The sequence below is a fragment of the Podarcis bocagei genome (assembly GCF_964188305.1).
Source record: "Podarcis bocagei genome assembly, chromosome: 8".
NCBI classification, from domain to species: domain Eukaryota; kingdom Metazoa; phylum Chordata; class Lepidosauria; order Squamata; family Lacertidae; genus Podarcis; species Podarcis bocagei.
The window spans coordinates 50,708,577-50,727,720 of record NC_138133.1 but is presented as its reverse complement, the minus strand read 5'-3'; the positions used below and the strand labels follow the sequence as shown (position 1 = coordinate 50,727,720).

At 39.5% G+C, this 19,144-nt stretch overlaps 1 protein-coding gene across 4 annotated transcripts in view; it reads left to right on the top strand.

Annotated features, from left to right (window-relative positions):
- NOL4 (nucleolar protein 4) overlaps positions 1-19,144 on the top strand; it is a 110,895-nt gene that overhangs the window by 34,006 nt on the left and 57,745 nt on the right. For 3 of the 4 annotated variants that reach the window (XM_081206815.1, XM_081206814.1, XM_081206817.1), the window contains exons 2-5: positions 418-567; positions 9,191-9,302; positions 10,723-10,835; positions 15,283-15,415. In XM_081206815.1, coding sequence (XP_081062941.1) covers positions 418-567; positions 9,191-9,302; positions 10,723-10,835; positions 15,283-15,415 — 508 coding nt within the window. Of the gene's footprint in view, positions 1-417; positions 568-1,585; positions 1,827-9,190; positions 9,303-10,722; positions 10,836-15,282; positions 15,416-19,144 lie in introns of those variants that run through there. The other variant, XM_081206816.1, reaches the window with a different exon arrangement.

The window sequence follows — 19,144 nt, the reverse complement described above, 5'->3', positions numbered from 1 at the left end:
ATTATTAATTTGTGGCCAGACCTCATTGTAACTGAAGCAATTGTTTTTCCACTTAAGAATTAGTGAACATGTTTATAACATAGTTTTAAAAATGCTTTTTTTTATTTTGCATCAACTTCATGTAACTTTGAAGTGCTTTAAATAACATGGAAATCACCATCAGTGAAAAGCTAAGATAACCCAAATTATCCATTTTTGAATCTTATTCCCCACTTAGAATCTTATTCAGAGAATTCTTTATTTATTGTGCAATTATAATGTTGCTGTCATTGATTGAGCTGCTAAGTATTACTCTTGGATAGGGATCTTTAGATGTCAGTGCCAAGGGTCTTTATCTAATCAACTCTAAGTAACAGGATGTGTTTTCCTGGTAGTTTTATCTATTCATCTTGTGCTCCCTATCATTTTTTCCCCTAGGATGGAGTTGGCGTAGATGAGAAACTGTCTTTAAGACGGGTAGCAGTTGTTGAAGATTTCTTTGACATAATCTACTCCATGCATGTGGAAACGGGGCCCAATGGAGAACAAATCAGAAAACATGCAGGACAAAAAAGAACTTATAAAGCAGTAAGTAAACAACCTTACAAAACAAAAACACTTGTGCAACTCTAATCTTTTATCAAGATTACCTTACTAGAACTGTAATTTGTCTGCTACTCTTAGCAAACCATGTATTCCTAATAACATATGTTTCTATTAAAACATTTTACAAAAGCTATAGATATGCTCTAATATCTCTGGCTACGTACTTACCAATTTGTGTTGTTTGTGGACAAACACCGGTTCTGTCGGCCTGAAGTGAGATGAGCGCTGCAACCCATAGTCACCTTTGACTGGACTTAGCTGTCCAGGGGTCCTTTACCTTTACCTCCTTATCAATTTTAAGGGGAAATTATATAGGCTACATTATGTTATGTCCAAATACTGTGTGAGTTGCTTGACTTCATTTCTGTGGTGGAAATTATGAGGACATACCAGGATCAAAGCAGATTAAAAATCATTGGCTAAAAATATTTCAGTATTGTTTCTTATACATTCTCATGTGTTCAGGAAGGCATTATATGTCATGTCTGTATAAGTGATTGAGAAATAAATATATATGATGCTCATACAAACTTATGTGCTCACATCTAACTGACTCCTATAGGTTTTAAACTTTATTTTTATTGATGTTTTTGAAACAAAACTTATTTGTGGTAGCAGTTAACCAAGAATATATATGGCAAAATCCCTTCTCCTTTACTGATGAACTACTCTCTCAAATAATCTCCCTTGTTTTAAATAATATAGAGGAAAACAATCTTAAGTTAGGATAATGGGGTTACATTTTTCAGCGCATGGTTCTTTTCCAAGTAGCAAAGGACCTGTTCAGAAGGAGGCCTGTGACCCTTACTGAACTTCATTCCTGATGGTCTAGCTTTAATGCTTCAGCTTTCCTCTTCCCAATCACAGTCTCTTTCTTGAACTCTGTTCTCCCTACCTACCTCACCCCCACACTCTGATGCCTCTGAATGATGTACTGTTACATCACAATAGGGCTTTGTAGGCAAGGGTGAATAATAGGCTTTCCTTTGGCTGCTGTTGGCTTAAAAGCTGTCTAGAGTCTGACCAGCCTGAGGCCAAACAAGCTGACTGCTTAGGCAAAATGCTAGGCTCTGAACATCAATCCTCCCCAATTCCCCATCATCAGCTGTCAAACAAACAAAGGAGGAACAGCAACCAGCAGCAGAACAATATGGCAGCAGTTGTGCTGGAGAGGAACAGGCAGGAATTGGTCAGAAGACCTGAATCCAGAAGAGCAGAGGGAGACAGAGCCATGAAGCAAGGTAGAGAGTAGTCTTTTTAATCTTAACCACCTGAACTGGAGCTGCCCAGTAATGATGTGCTGATCACCAGGTCTTGTGGAGACTTGTGGATACATGGGACTTTTCAAGACCCAATGATCAGCTCATCAATGGTACTTGGGAAGCCCTATGCATAGCACTTCACAAGAACTGGTGATGATTGAGTGCATAAGCCTCAGACATGCTCATGTAATGCCACACCATGATTTGGTTTCAATTGTGAACAAGCTCAGCATGAATTCTAGTTCTCCTATAAGTGTCACAAGGCAAATAGAGCAGTTGTTCCACATTATGTTGTACACACTTTCCTGCCCTTGGATACCAATATAGGTTCTGGCCTTTAGTCTCAGCCCCTCAGTACCTTCTGATGTGATTCTGTGCTTACAACTATTGTGTAAAATAGGGAAACTACTTGGGAGAGGAATCTATATGTCATAAGAGTACAGTCATTTCAAAGGTGTTACTCCTGTAGGGCAGTTTGTGGTCAAACAGATGATTCATAGTGGATGCTGCTTGTGACAGGTAAGTTGTTGTATGCCATCTTTCCTTGCATCTAGCAATTTGCCTGCTCTATTCAACAGCATAGCTTTTCTGTTTGTGCAGCCAAAGTATGAGTAACCTGCCTTCTTTCTCACAATAGCATCTAAGCACTCTTGTAAAAATTGTATTTGACAGGTTCAAAATTGTTTCATATGAAAGCCCAGTTCTTAAGAAAACAAAAAGGCTTCAGTTTTGTGGATATGGTCTTTTGCATAATCCTTAAAGAGTCATGCAAAGCTAAAACCTCGTTTAATATCAACCTACATGCTTTATTCTGGTTACCTGCTAATTGCAGATTTTGAAATCTACTAGTATTAAACATCTGTCATTTAGTTGCTCCTCCCAAGAAGAGTCGACTCCTTTCAATATATTTGTGAGGTTGCTGCAAGGAGAAAATGAGCACCAATGTGCACATTTTTGAAGGAACTCTTTTTAAAAAAAAGTTTTTGAGAATACACAGTGCATTCAAAAACCACAGTGCCTTTCCTGTAAACATGTGTGGCGCTGAAGCTAAAGGTATTTGCACCTTAGGTATGGCTGTTGAATGGAAACTGTTCTAAATTGCTCCAGCTGGCTGTTATCATATGCTAAGCTGTTTATATGGTGTCGCTCAAGGCATATTGGGGAAATGTTCTCCAAGTGAACACAAATGTTATAAGATAATATCTTGCTCTGGTATGGAGAAATAACTCCAACTGCAAGATGAGCTGCTTCTTATGGTCAGGTTTACCATGCAATAGCAATTACCATATGTACCACTCTAAAGTGGCAGAAGAATTTTAAAAATAAGGAAAGGTATACCCTTATTCTGGGACCAGTTTCCTTAAGGGATCACCCTGCCTCATGTGTCTACTCAACCACTTCAATCTGCAGAACTTGCACTTCTACAAGTGCCACAGAATGTTTGTACCACATTTGTGAAGAGTTTATCTTTTAGTGTAGCAACACCTGTGCTTTGGAATTCCCTACTTACTGACATTGGCATATGCCCTCACTATATTGTTGTAGATGCCTACTGAAAACTTTTTTATTTCAACAAACCTACTCAGACATGTAACTTAGCCTCCAATATTTGCCTTGAAAAGTGCTACTAAGTTTTCTGTGTTTTAATTATAATTATTTTATTTATAAATTTGAATAGGTTTGTGCATATTAACTGTATTTTGTCTATAATTTTACTATGTATGCTATTTAGAGAGTGTTTTGATTAAGCAGTTTATAAACCTTCCTAAATTGAAATAATTGGGGTTTTTGGAAAACAATACTGTCTTTATTTAGTTTCTTGTGCTTACTGTGAACTGATACAACTTCTTAGCTTGATGACCTAAGAGTAGGTTCTATATTTCTTTTTGTGAAAACTGCATTAAATTTTAGAATTTTAATTTTTTTTTTTGCAAATTTTGACTTTCCCTGTTGAAGGCATTGACACTCGTAACTGTTCTGAATATACACATACAGCTAATAGTTTCCTTCCTATTGTGAGCAGGAACATGATCATTGATCTCTAGGTCTTACCCAATATACAAAATGAAAAGGGTAACATTCCTAGAAAACCAAGAATAAAAGAAACAGAAAATAAAACAACACATGTTCTCTTGAGTCCTTAATTTCAGTATAAGATTTCCTCAAATAAAGAAATAAGAAATAGCCACTATTTATGCCCAGAGTGAAAGAACAAAGGCCTTATCCGATAAAGATCATGCCAGTAATTAAGAAATACAAAGTTAAGAGTACACAGGTAGTTTAAAAAACCAAACAAAAGATACTGTATTGAGATTGTATAATCAACAGAGTAACCAATTGGACCAACCTCCCATGAAGGCCTCTGGCTTTCTCTTGCTCATGGTTGTCAATCCTTTGTAGGTTCAATTGTCATGGGGGGGGGGATATGTTCTATACTTCAGCCAGACCATGGTCTTCAGTAGGCAGCTCATTATCTTGTCACTCACTGGCAAAAACTGTTTTCACTGCTGCTAATAAATATATACCAAGAAACATGCTGCCTGCAGTGCCAAAAACATTTTCAAATTTATGCAATAAGGTCCCTATCAGACCTTCTGGGATAGGATGATCCACAGTTTATTTATAAACTTCAGTCAAAATAAGTTTTCAGATGTACTTTCTCACATTCCTACATACAGTACATATCTCTTTAGCCACATCCTTTTCAACCTTGGTCTGAGCCCTTTTGCAATATGTATGAGAGTCTGTAGGTTACAAAATACCACCTGCTCACACCTTTTAATGACAGTTCTCTAAAGTTTAGACAAAAAGAATTAGAAGGCTTAGCCATCCAAATGCATTTCCACGAGTCTTGCATAATTTCTGCCATAATATCATTTCCCCAGTGCTGTAAATAAACCACTGTATCATCTAGCAATGAGTGAAGATTGTATATATGCTAAAAACCAAACATCTTGAGGGCTGCATGCCTGTATGAAAGGATATAGTCAGACTGCAGAGGATTTTGAAGACAGCAGTAAAAATGACACCGGAACTGAGAAGCATGGCACAAAAGAATAGAATAAAAAGAGTGTACATGCTTTAAACACCACACTATAGAAGATAGGCAAATACAACTTTACTGAAGGCAGTATGAGTAGTAGGACAATAAGCAATTGGTTCAAGTTGCAGCAGAGCAAATTTAAAGCAGCTATAAGGAGCTATTTGTCCAATTTTTATAATGGCTTGATAGTGGTTCAAGTTGCCTTGTGTAGCTGTGGAATTTCCTTCCTCCTTCTTAGTTTTTTTTGGTTGCTGAATCAAATGAAAACATTTTCAGCATGATTGTCCTTTATATGAACAACATACATACCTCTTTCAGAACACCATGAGAGATATACACCCTCTTATTTTCTCCAGGTCAACAGTATTATACATAAAATACAGCGATACCTCAGGTTGAGTACTTAATTTGTTCCGGAGGTCCGTACTTAACCTGAAATTGTTCTTAACCTGAAGCACCACTTTAGCTAATGGGGCCTACCGCTGCTGCCGTGCTGCCGGAGCCTGATTTCTGTTCTCATCCTGAAGCAAAGTTCTTAACCTGAAGCACTATTTTTGGGTTAGCGGAGTCCGTAACCTGAAGCATATGTAACCTGAGGTACCACTGTATTGTAGCAGCCTTGGTTATGGATAAGAAAAGGCTTATTTTGAAAGTATGTTAGTGCAGTCTACAACGTACCCAAATAAACCACTTGAAGTTGTGGAAGCCAGTTGAGGACACAAAGGACACTGCAGTTCTTAATATGGTTGTACAGTTGTAGACTACAGAATGCATTCAGGGAAGCATCATGCATTTCTAAGGAAAAGCACAACATGTCCTAATAGGCATCCACTTCCATGGCATGCTAACCTCCTGCAGTGGAGTCCCTGTATGCTTGGAGAGAGAGAGAGAGAGAGAGAGAGAGAGAGAGAGAGAGAGAGAGAGATGGATGCAGGCATGACCTTGCCTCTGCTCCCATTTTCTTCCCACCACTCTCTTATCTGGTGACTAGTACTGCTAGCAAGACTCAACAAGCACATCTTGTACAACTGTACCTGCTGTGTTGAGTGTGGGTGGAGAGTTGAGAAATGTCACTTCAATTCTTCTTGTTATGTATCAATAGCAGAATGATCCAGGGTTTGTTAGGTTGGTTGAAACAAAGCAGGTTATGGCCAGACAGTACTGAAGACATATTCAAATTCCACTGGCTGCCTCTGTAGCAAGTGAATATGTTATGCTAAAGAGAGAGTAGTTAGTGAAGGATAGCAAAACAGCCTCTCTTTGTACCATTCTCAGAGAATCAGGTGTAATTGTTCTGCCATGGAGGCAAATTTAACATGCATTTGTGAAATGTCAGATCACATTTCAATGAACTGGACGAGTATCAATTCAGAGACTTAGTTCTATTGTTTCCCATGCAATATTGCTATCCTACTGGTGTGGATTGAGAGCCCAACAGGAATGTTCCATTAAAATAAATGAAGCATTCTCTTCCAAAATTCAGACTGTTAATGAATCCAAAGGTATGCTCCATTAATTTCGGTGCAGCCAAATTCTGAAAAGTGCTGCTAAAGAATGTATAAGGGTTCTAATTATTTTCAATTTCTATTTTAAATATTCACTCATTTAGTTTCCTGGCAGCAGCTTGGCAGCATCTAGTGCAATTGTTCCTTGCTGCAAAGTGTGGAACTGGCAGAGTGAATGGGTGCATGACTTCTACCTGCCTTCCTTCCATCTGATGGCCACAGCATCAAGATGAAAATTGCTTGCTTGATGGGTGGCAGGGGCAGGGGGGTTCTCTGCTGGAGTGGGGTCCAACCATGGTGGATGGGAGCCTACTTGGCTGCTATCTCCCCATTGCTATGTCAACAGCAGCTTCAAGAATGGCGAATGAAATTGTCAATGTTGCTGGGTGAAAAGTGACAGTCTCCAGTTTTGAACTTTTACAGTGGAATATATAAAGAGAGGTTTGTGTAACACTCTTATTTTATGAGAAAAAGCATTCCCTCCAACAGGGGCATTGTAAGGTACTTAAAAAGACACTGCATGAGTTTGCATAATATTTGCATAGTTTAAATTATATGTCTAGATGAAAATTTAGGCTGGCTTTCAGAAAGGAAAAAAGGATAGAGATGAGGGAGAAATTTGACTCAGTTAATATTTAAAGCCAAGCCTACTTAATTCATACTTTCTGGAACAATATGGAAACTGAAACATAGCCTTTCTTTGAAATTCACATTTCCCTGAATTTTGCAATGCAGTTTTCTGATCAACTAATGTGTACAAAAATGAATATACTAGGGTAAATTTATATGTTATGCATTTAAATGTACGGGTTAGCTAAAACAGCACACAAAAATGCATTACATTGGGCAAAAAGCTTTGCAAAAATGTGTATATCAGAAAAAAAATGCAAAAAACAAATCTATTACAAGAAATTCACACTAAAATGCAGATTAATCTTCATGACGATATTATTATTACTATTATTGACAAACAAATGTGGAAATGTGGAGAATCCTAGATTGGAAAAATAAGAAACCAAGAGAATCTGAAATTGACATCTTTGCCCATTGCTAGTCAAGCCCTACTTTGAGCTATGGTGTACCAACATTACTTTCTGGTTCTTGTACACTGTATGTTTATTGAGCCCTCCACCCAAAACACAATTGACAAGAACTACTGCTTTTGAATATATTAAAAGTAAAATCAAGGCCTCTGGGAAAATTAAGATGATGGGTGGGTGTGGGATTTCAGTGGCAGTATGTTGTGACATGCTCAGTTATAATGTTTTTAAAAGAATCATTTTAAGCATAAATTTTAAAAAGAGGGCAAGGGCCAGGAGTTCTGGGGGCTGGCACAAAAGATACAGGCCTGGGGCCCACTAGGTCATCCTCTAACAATGCCCCTGCCTTCCAGTATTTCATAGATGAAAATCTATGCATCCTGTTCACACTCTATTCTCATACCAAAGATCACTTTGCAAGCCCCACACCTTCCCCCATTACACACTGTGAAAATCTGTACTTCACCTGCTATATTCTTTATCAAACTGTCCATCTCATTGCTTTAAAACCCATGGCAGTGAGGGTTCCCTTTGTTAAGGAGTCAACTTACTAACTATGAACTGATTCTGCAACCATGGATATAACCGAACAACACCATCCACTCACAAGACGAAGGTATCTGAAGGCTAGGAAGAACCCCAAAATTTGCTTAAGTACAAAAAAAAATCTTTAGGAAAACAAAACTCTTAAAGGTATCAACTCCAAAGGTAGCCCCATGAGGAATGAGCACAAATAATGCTGATTATTGGGGTGCAAAATGGTAGGAAGGGGGAATGGACTGGCCTATGCTAGAAGAAGGCATGGCTGGCTGTAATTCTGAACAGGAGTACTCCACATGCCAATATTCTTTTGAAGATCCACATGTAGGCTATAAAACATAATTGCCCAGCATTATGCTATTAAAAGTTCAAAATATGCCGTGTGAAATCACACTGTGCATTGCATGATGGCACCTTAGTGTTCATCCAAATCCATTTAAATGAATGTGTGCTAGAGACTCCCACACAGGAGTTTTAACTTTAGAAACTTGTGTGTGTGTGTGTTCTTGTTCTGAAGCCTGAAGAATGATATCACTAGTAAGTCATTTTCCCCAAGATCTGAAGAAGGGGCCCTTGCAGATTGGTGTTTTATTGCGGGTATATTGTGCCACATGTTCTTGCCACAATAATAGTGCACCAGTGGTGGACTTTTTCTGCTTTATTAGTTATTAATATCCCCAGGGACACTACATTATTGCTGTCTGGAGGGGCTATAGCACAAAAAGTGGGAGAAAATTAAAGTGGAGTGTTTGTGCTATTAAAAGTTACAGGATTTTAGCAGAAAGTTACGAGATATGCAATAAACGAAAAAGCAGCAGTGTGACCACCCCAAAAACTTTTAGAGGTGCAGACAGTATTGAAAGTATATGGCACCCTGTCCCCATAGCATCATGACAACAGATCACCACAAATGCTCACTAAAGAGGATGTCTGGAAGGGTTCAAGGTATCCCCAGTGGTTTTCTAAGGGTAGCTTCCAGAAAGCCCCCTATTAAACTGAAATAATTCAACCCAAACTGAAGGCTTTGTGAACAGCCAGTTTATAAACATATCCTTATTTGATAAGCAGAAAGATTAAAATGCTGGATTGTTGTTGTTTTTAAAAAAATGTTGCATAGCACATGCTTTTTACTTCCAGCAATTATGATATGTACACTTTATTCAGAAATACAATGATGAGTTCAATCAACTTATATGATGCCTGTACTCATTTCAGATTTCAGAGACCTATGCCTTTCTACCAAGAGAAGCGGTGACACGATTTCTAATGAGCTGTTCAGAGTGCCAGAAAAGAATGCATTTAAACCCAGATGGAGCAGATCACAAAGGTAACTTTAGTGCCAAAGAGTGGGATGTAAAGTAATTTTATTCATAATGCCCATTTATATTTCCTTGGTTTAAATGAAGACTCATAAAACATTGTACACTAGAACGGTTCAACAAGTCATATTGTCTCATTCACTTAAGTCAGAATATAGTAGTCTTCTGCATTCTCTCAAAGGATTATGTGTAATACCATGTTCCTGCTAAAATGGTAATTTTACCTGAGGGAAACATTCCCCCCCCTTCCTTTTTGTGTGTCCACTTTTGTGTGTCCAAGGAGGAGCTAGCATGCATGCATGAATAGTCACAATGTTTTGGATTTATAAACTCAAAATATTTGTCTAAAAAGATGCATGTACCTTCTGTCAGGGTAGCATGATGGAGCACCTTAAAATACCAAAGATAATAAGGACTACAGGAACCTGAGATGCCAGCAAATGAAGCTTGTATCACCCCTAATGTAAAGGCCTTCACGTGCTCTCATGAATGTTGATGCCCTCAGCAGGGTGAAGATCAGACTAATGTAGTTTCTTACTCATTTTTATTTGCTGCTGCTCATTTAACAGGGGGATTGTTCCATAAATTGTTTATATGACTTCATGGGCATTTTTTTGTGTGAAGCAACTTGTGGGGCGTGTGTGTGTGTGTGTGTGTGTGGAATGTCCAGGAAGGCAAGTTAGATTATTTTAATAAATAAATAAAAGTAAAAATAAGGGCTCATTTAAGGTACCAAGGAGCCCTATACTGAATATATATTTTGAGACAAAGGACAATATCCCCTTCTTAGTCTTCTATATAAATAAATTATTATTATTATGCACACACAAACCTATACATAGTACTACTGCCATTAGAATTCCAACTAAAGTTAACATTTTAGAGCAATGAGGCGATTCCTCCTCAGGAGAAATTTTGAGGGAATCCCAAAGAAATTTGATAAATGAGCAAATTTTCTCAGAAGTCTTTTCTTGTACTTGAACGACACAGGAAGCATCCCTTGCCCCATCCATTCCATCCAGTCTTACCCCTTGCTGGACTTATTCTCTAGCACAGTTAGAATGCTAGTTAAATCAGGCCATTATATTATTCTGGCACATAATATGGTGACCTTGCAGATGCTAAAGATATCTGGATTGACTTGTAGCTGAATGAAATAATGCCTGAAAACCCTGTGCTTGCTGCTTTGAGTGTCATCATGGAAGAAAGGGGGAATATAAATATAATAAGTAAGTGCTAAAATCCACCAAAACATTGTCACAGGACTTTTTCAGGAGACCCAGTTCACACATCATGACAGCTGTAAAGCAGTGTTTCATGATGAAACACACCCATAGTATGAAGTACTATATACCATTTATTTGTAATTATTTTGTTTATAAAAAGCTCCATAATCATACCTTATTTAATCTTTGTTTATTCTTACAGATAATGGGAAGCCCCCAACTTTGGTTACCAGCATGATTGATTACAACATGCCAATCACAATGGCCTACATGAAGCACATGAAGCTACAGCTATTAAATTCCCAGCAAGATGAGGTGAATATCTAAGACTAATTCACAGTAACAGTAGTGGTGGACTACGTTCATCTACAGTTACCTTATTACATTAGCAATTTGTTTAGTCTACTATTAAGAGTAATTTTTAAAGCTACAACTTCATTTGCTCTAATGACACAGGAGGAATGGAAAACATTCACTTAATCATAGGTTGGAAATCATACCTTGCTATTTATAGTTTATGATTCTACATAGAGTATGCAACATATTCAATCTTGAGAGCTGATCATATGGAGTTTTCTATGGTTCTGTTTCCTCATGTTCAAATAATGAGAGAGAAGGGGAAAGGTCCTTGGGAAGGACATTCTTCTGGATTGTTCACTTCACTCCTTGGGCTTGACTTGACCTTCTTTTTCTTATCAATACTCAAGTATGGAAGAGCTGTTTTGTTGGTTCATGTTAATGTTTATTCTTCAAATATTTTAGATGGCAGATTTTCAAGAGTTTCATTTTAAGGCAGAAGTGGGAGGTCAGAAAGGCAATTGTGGCCCTTCAGGACTCTCCATCTGATCCTTAGGATTCTCAGCATGTCTCCTGAACATGGGGCTTAGCTCTCTCCAGACACACCAGGGCCTCTAGCCAATATTTGTCCTACTTTGGCATTTCTGGGAGAGCTAAACCAAAGCCCACGTTCGGATGACCAACTAGCCAAACCTTGACTTAACTCAGCACAGTGCAGCAGCAGAACTAGAACAGATCCAAAGCAGCTGTGACCTCCTCTCCAAGCATGCTCATTCATGCGAAGTCATGGTTTGGCTTAATATTATGTATAGTGAAACTGTAAAAGCTATTGCCAGAGGCAGTACTGAAGCCTGGGAAGGGTATGAGAGAGCATGTACATTTAAGGCAGAAGTGGGAGGTCAGAAAGGCAATTGTGGCCCTTCAGGACTCTCCATTATCAACCAAGTCCATCAGAAACTTCTGTAGATGTCTTAAGAACTAGCATGCTTAGGTCTTGAACCTAGTTCGTTCAATTCACATGGTTTGTTAGTGTGTATGTTAGTGTGCATGTGTTTAAATGATCCCTGCCAAATAAAACACTTTAGCGCAGCTTCTTAAGTCGCTACTTAAATTTACAGCAAAACCCTTGAGTCTGGACTTATGCAAGAGGGATTTCAGAATATGCTTAAAGCTTTTCTGAGTAGGGGTTTTCTGAGTGGGATAAGCAGAAGAAATATAACGAAGAGTTGATCTGATTATCTGGGAGAATTAAAGGAAAACTGATCTAGTATTTTTGCCTTTTCTCTGTTTTACATTAAACCATCTGACAATTTAGTAGAATAATTAGATAGATAGGGTCACCTGCAGCTTAGACAGGGTCTCAAAGGTCATGTAAGATATTTGCAGTTATTAAGATCATATTGAATTATGTAATGTTTTCTGTTCAGTTTCATCTTTGCAAGCTAGTTGATGAAAGGCTTAAGCTAAAATCCTGTACCTGCTTACCTAAGAATAAGTCACATTGAACTTAATAAAACCAGCTTCAGTGTAGACGTGTCTAGGATTTTGCTACATGTGAAAGAAAGGCAAGGTAGACTGGCATCTTCTAATACCACCACCATTCTTTCTATTGAATATGTTCAGGCTTTGAGTGCCATTGCTTATGTAGCTAAAATGGCACCTTTCACAGACAACAGGGAGGTATTCAGCAGCTTCCCAGGGTGTGGGAGAAGTGCAGAAGTAAACAAAAATATCTGAAGTAAAAACCTGAATGGGGAGATCTCAAGAATAACCACAAAATACTGATGGTCAGAAACATAGGTGGATTGATCCACACTGACTTTGCACTGCCTTGCCCCCCACTCCTCTCCATCCTCGAATGCTGGAATTCTCCATCCTGGAATCCATCCTGGAACTCAGCCAGAGGGAGGTCAGGTGAGCAGCACAGGCCAACCATACTGGCTACCCCTGCTCTATTTCCTTCCCTTCCTACTAGTAGCAGACAATGTGATGCCCTCCAGATGCTGGACTCCAGGTCTCATCAGCCAAAGCAAGCATAGTGATTCATCAGAGAGAGCACCCTGTTGGCGACCCCTAGGGCAGATCACTGTGGAGGAGTGCTGACTAACTGGACCAGTAAACAGGAACCGAATAATGATGACTCCATACTGCCACTGTTAGCTGCAGGTCCTATTTATCAATTCTACTGGCTTTGCTCCTGCATCCTATCATCATAGAGCACATCTAACAACTGAATACTGCTGGTGGAAGCGGGGAGTATCAGAGAAATGTGACTCTGAGTAGAATACAGTTGACTGGACATCAGAAGCCAGTAGCTGTTTTATGCAAGAGCTTCTGACCTTACTCACTGTCTAGCAGGAGCAATCTATGTGAAGAGACAAAAAGTCAACTCTTTATTTAAAAATATGCCGCCATTCTTAACACGGCTAGCTTCAGGTTTGAAGGGGCCTCTGGTAAACTGTGCTCTCGTAGGTTGCCTCCAATATTAGTGGGCCTCCTGATAGGGGCTTACCTGAAAACAGCTACAAGCCACCTCCCTCTGTGAGTGAGTATAGTAGTGGCCGATGTAGGTGTCTTTTTCCATTGATGGAGTGATTGGTGGGTGGAGCATGGCCACACCATTTTGTGATCCTTTCTCTTTTTTCCTGCTCTTTAGATGTGGCAGCCATTACACCAGCCCCCCAAGTAGTCATTTTGTGTCATGCCATGCCCCAATAGCAGCCATTCCCCCCTCCCAAATGTGCACACTGGCCCAGAAGGCCTTTGTGCGTACAGAGCCTATTTACAGCTCAGTGTAAATTAGGCTAATTTTTAGGAATTTTGTCCCCTTTTGCCAGGTTGCAAATATGTGTAATGGTGTAAAATGCTGCTACTGATGAATGAGTTGGGCTTGATTCAGAAAGGGCATACTTAAAATGAATAAATTTGTCTTGGTTCAAATTGGACTCAAAATTGTTCCTTTGAATTGGGGGGCTCTGGGTTTGGCATGCTCCCAATTGTGTTATTGGGGATTGACAAGGCCTTTACACACCAGAGGAATATAACAAGGACTGTAGGCCTCCACAAGCTCCAGATGAGTCCCAATCCACTCACTTCCTTTCTTCCCCACCCATCACGATTTACTTGGTAGATGCAACAAAGGTCTACTGTTGTGACCTTGATTGTGGCAATAGTATTGTTGGCTCCATGATCCCTGGAGTAACACCTTCCTGGGGTTTCTGGGTCCTTAAAGGTAAAGGTACCCCTGCCCGTACGGGCCAGTCTTGACAGACTCTAGGATTGTGCGCCCATCTCACTCAAGAGGCCGGGGGCCAGCGCTGTCCGGAGACACTTCCGGGTCACATGGCCAGCGTGACATCGCTGCTCTGGTGAGCCAGAGCCGCACACGGAAACACCATTTACCTTCCCGCTAGTAAGCGGTCCCTATTTATCTACTTGCACCTGGGGGTGCTTGCTTTCGAACTGCTAGGTTGGCAGGCGCTGGGACCGAGCAACAGGAGCGCACCCCGCCGTGGGGATTCAAACTGCCGACCTTTCGATCGGCAAGCCCTAGGCGTTGAGGCTTTTACCCACAGCGCCACCCGCGTCCCACCCGCGTCTGGGTCCCTAGTAAGGAGTCATTAGCTTAAAGAAACTTTGGCCTCCAGGAATCTTGTTGAACATGTTTCTGGACACCAGTTTTCTTGGGCCCAGAACATTTTCCTGTGCTGCTGCAAAGCCTAATAAAGGCAGCAGCAGCGGCAGCAGCAGCAACCCTTCACATCACTGTTTATACTGCCATAACATAGGTTTCAGTGGGAAAGGGAAGAGGACTGCGACAATGGGCAGGGCTGGTGCTGGGAGCCAAGCCTTTATTAATCACGAGCAGAGCCCAACTTTTTTAGAGGATGAAGCTCAGCTCATAATTTGCTTGGAAGTTCTTAACGAGGAGAAGTTCTTAATTTGGACTCCAAACTTTGCCGTTATGAATTTTGGGTGGGATAAGCATCTTGATAACCACATTAATTTTGGAAGGAACTTATTTCACATGGGGAAGCAGAATTCCTCTTGGAAGCTCATATACTGAAAGAGTGCAACATGCCATTACGCAGTGCAAAGAGAGTTGTTCAGTACAGAGACACTAAACCTTTAGACTGTCTTGTTTCATATTATGAAATGGGGGGAGCTGTGGTGAGAGCACCTCAGCTATCTGTTCCCCCCCTTCTCTGCAGTAGCTGTAATCCTGAGTCTATTTACACTCATCAATTGGAGTTAAGCACATGTTACTGGGCACAACAGTCAGTTAATTACTCTTGTATAGATCTTGTAGTTAAATAACAAAGAATCAAAGCATTCTAGGTTGTCAGTTCTAGGCTGAACAACACCAAGTAATTGCTTGGTAAACCCTAATCTATATGAACACTGTGCCTGAAAATTATCTTGACATTTGTTAATATGCTTGTGATACAGAATTTTATATTTTCAGGATGAAAGCTCTATAGAAAGTGATGAATTTGATCTGAGTGACTCCACCAGGATGTCTGCTGTGAACTCTGACCTCAGTTCAAATCTCGAAGAAAGAATTCAAAGTCCGCAGAATCTCCAGGGCCAGCAAGATGGTAAGCTAACTTTCTGGCAAATGAAGCTGAGTTTTGTTGATCAGTTCCTTTCTTCTTTTGTTCATTGTCAATGATGTGGGGTATAGGGTAGTAAACAAAGCCATTTCTGCTACTATTCATTCATTATGATGCTTCTGATCTGTGCACATTTATTGTGTCTGTAGACAACTTTAAGTACTGTTTTGTGTCTAAATGATTAACTTGGCTCACTTTTGTGACATTTCCCAAAGATGCAAAAATATTCAGCCTTATATATAACATATATTATGAAGAGACAATGGCATCTCCAAATGCGCACGCCTTTAGTTTCTTTCACAAAAGTAAACTACCATTCATTTTTATGGGAAAATATGAAGTATTGCACATGGAGACATTGCAGTACATGGAGGCAAAACTAGCCACACGTAGAGGCACTGAATGTACACCAAGGAATCTGTGGTTTTCCGTTATTGTTGAACTACGACACCTGTCAGCCCCAACCAGCATGGTCAATGGTCAGGGGTGATGGGAGTGATGGTCCAACAAAATAATGAGGGCCACAGATTCCTCACAGCCTGTTGCATATACCTGTGAGTCCTCAAGATCACTGGAAAAATATAGGTCTCCCTTCTAAACACTAGCAAAAAATAAAGAAGCAGGACTTCAGCCGAAAAAGAAAAAGAAAAAAAGGCTTGTAGTAGCAGAGATGTCAGAAAGAGGATTTTCAGTCTTGCTTCTGACATAGAGTCTGCTTTAGTAGAGATTGTATCCACAATATACTGACAACAATTTTATTAGTCTTTTTCGTGTAAAATTGAGGTTGGCATGGAGTGGATTAGGGTTCATTTTAAGTAAATGGAAGCAATTGTGGTTCCAAGTCTGTGATCTAAGGGAGATGAGTGTCCAATTGGAGGCAAGATTTTGTCCCCACAGTACTAAAATATAGCAGTCCAGTGTCTGACTGCCATGCTGCCCTTGACTACACCTATTACCCTTTTGAACTTTATCTTGCATCCTAGTAACATCCCATATCAGAGATAGGCCAAGACCTAAGAACTATATGAATGAATGGGAAGCCCCATTCACATGCCACACTGAATGTGTATGGAGGAAAACAAGTGAGGTCATTTGTGTTTCAGGTTCTCTATAATGCAAAGAAAGCCCTACATGCAAACTGTTTTATGAATGTAGCATCCATGAAGAAATTCAGCTGAATATATGAAGGTTGGGAAGGATAACAGCATGTGCCATCCCACCCCCCAACTTAATGCACTTAATGCAATGAATGGGAATGGCTATTAAATGCAAGGATGCAGTGAAACCTTATACTAAAGCCTAAGACTACTTCTCTAAGTATGAAGGTTTAAATTCTTTGCTGTTGTACAGAGAATAGTATAACACAATTTGTTAATACCAGTGTACAGATGCACTCCACTAGAATACTTCCTTCCATTTCCTAGCGTTCACTTAAAGCTGTCACCATTTTTTTCCAGTGTCGTAGCTCTGTCAGTGCACCCTTCTATACTTCTGCCCCTCTAGGTGGCAGGCACACAATATGCCCACTTCAAGAATCTACTTAAATCTTTGACTATTCTCCTTGTGGCTTCCTTTCCTGCTGTCCTAAACTAATTCATTCTGATAGAATTCTCTGTCACTTACTCACAAGCTGCATTCCAGCCTAACAGCTGGGGCTCTGTTTCTCTTTTCTCTGTTATACCTTGGGGGATTCCAGTTCACAATATTAGTGTGTCAGAGCCACTAGGGCTACCTGAAAGTGAAAGCTAAAAGTAGGTTCAGTAAAATTCCTTGTCTGAAAACAAACGTCTTTACTATATTGATTTTAAATGGAAAGTTACTAGACTTGCCATATAAGGTGTTTTTTTTAAAAAAACTAACTAACTAACTAACTAACTAACCAACTAACTGTGCTTTGAGAGGACAATTCCCTATCCAAGGGCTCATTTCTGAAAATATAACACTTTCTGAGAGAGTTCTAGTTCTTCCTAGTGATGCAGAGATATTTTTTTGTTGACTCACCTGCTCTATGGCCTACTTCTGACTACTTCTGACTTGTTATGCCAGGCACAGCTTATTAACTCCTCGGAATCCACAAAAGAGGTTGGGATGATTCTTAAATTCAGGGGATGGACGAAGGGCAGTAGCCTACTAGAAGTAGAAAATTCAGTCAGAGGTTCCTATTGTTATCTGAATTTCAAAGAAAGCCATAAAATTGAAAAGTGATCATACTGGATTCTAGACCTTTCAGGAGAAATCCTAATGGTACTGAAGTCACCAGTAGCATAAGACCCGTGATGCACCTATGATTAGAGAGGAATGGTAACATGTGTTGCTCATTATAAAAAATCACTAATTCCCCAAATCTAAACATATCTCTGTGCATGAAAATGCTATTACATGTACGAAAGCGTGTTTAAGGCTGGGTATATGCAGTTCCTAGATACCTAGTTTTAGGAAGTTACCAATTGTAATAAATGAATGAGTGCCATATGAATTGTGATATAACAGTTTGATCAGAACAAAGCACCATTCTTACACAGCTTTGGGGGTTCTTATGCATCAGATAAAAACTCTTCTCCATTGAATTGAAGAAAACCTTCTCAAAACCTGAGATCTACACATGTGTTCTATACACATCAGGTACATTTCAGATTGCCTATTATCTGCTGCAGTTGTATTTGTGACTGCGTAAGTAGTGCAAGCACTAAAAATTGAAGGTGGGGGGGAGGAATCTACCTAAATAACATGTCTTATGCTGACAACAAACTATGGTGTGTGTCAAAATTTAAGATAGTTACTTAGGCTTTCTGCTGCTTCTGTTGCATTAAAATTTGCGGACCAGACAATCTAGTTTATGAAGTGCCTTGGCTAAAGTAAGCCGGCAGAATAATGTAAAGAATCTCCCTGCTTCTATTGTGCAGCACCAGCTCTGAGAATAAAAATACATTCTCTGCCTCCATGATTGTCAGTCTGCCACCTTTCACAAGCACTGAATTCTTTTGTCAATAAAGAAAAAGAAATTGAACATTTACATCTGCATGTCTCAGAATAAGCCTTAGGGCTGAACTGAAAATTAATTGAAGTGTTATCTTTTTCATGGCAACATCACAAAAGTTTCTTCATACTGGGAGTAAATAATATCACTGTGTCGAAGAAAATTAATGCCTTTGTCACCTGTGAATAATTTAAGTGAAGCTGGCATATATCATTACTTCACTGACTTAAATTATATTCAGTTTCTTCAAAGAAATGAGTAGTGTCCATTGAGCTTTCTGAGGTGCAGTGTGAGTTTCACAAATTAATATCAACTGTAAAAGAAAACATTAAATAACTATACCTACCAACACAATTGTAGCACATGTTGCAGACACTTTAACTATTTCTTTGTGGCTAATATAAGGGAGTTTCAGTGACAGTGGAATGATTGTTCAGCTGAAGACAGATAAAGTATTACTGATAAAGCATTAGATATTTAAGTCATCGGATAACCTGCAACATTTAAGGATTGTCTGTAAGGAAGAGTGAATTGCTCTTTGAATCAGGTCAGGTGCCATAGCAGAAATAGATGCTTGTCCTTAGAGATAAGTAGGACTCCTGAGATGCAGTTTGCTATCCTCTGGCCTTTAGTATATAGAAATTTCACTCCAACCTCAACAGAAAAGCTTATGGTAGAAAGGAGCTCTGCGGATGCTTTCTTTCTTTTGAGGTTCCCATATTCTTACACTGTGCTCA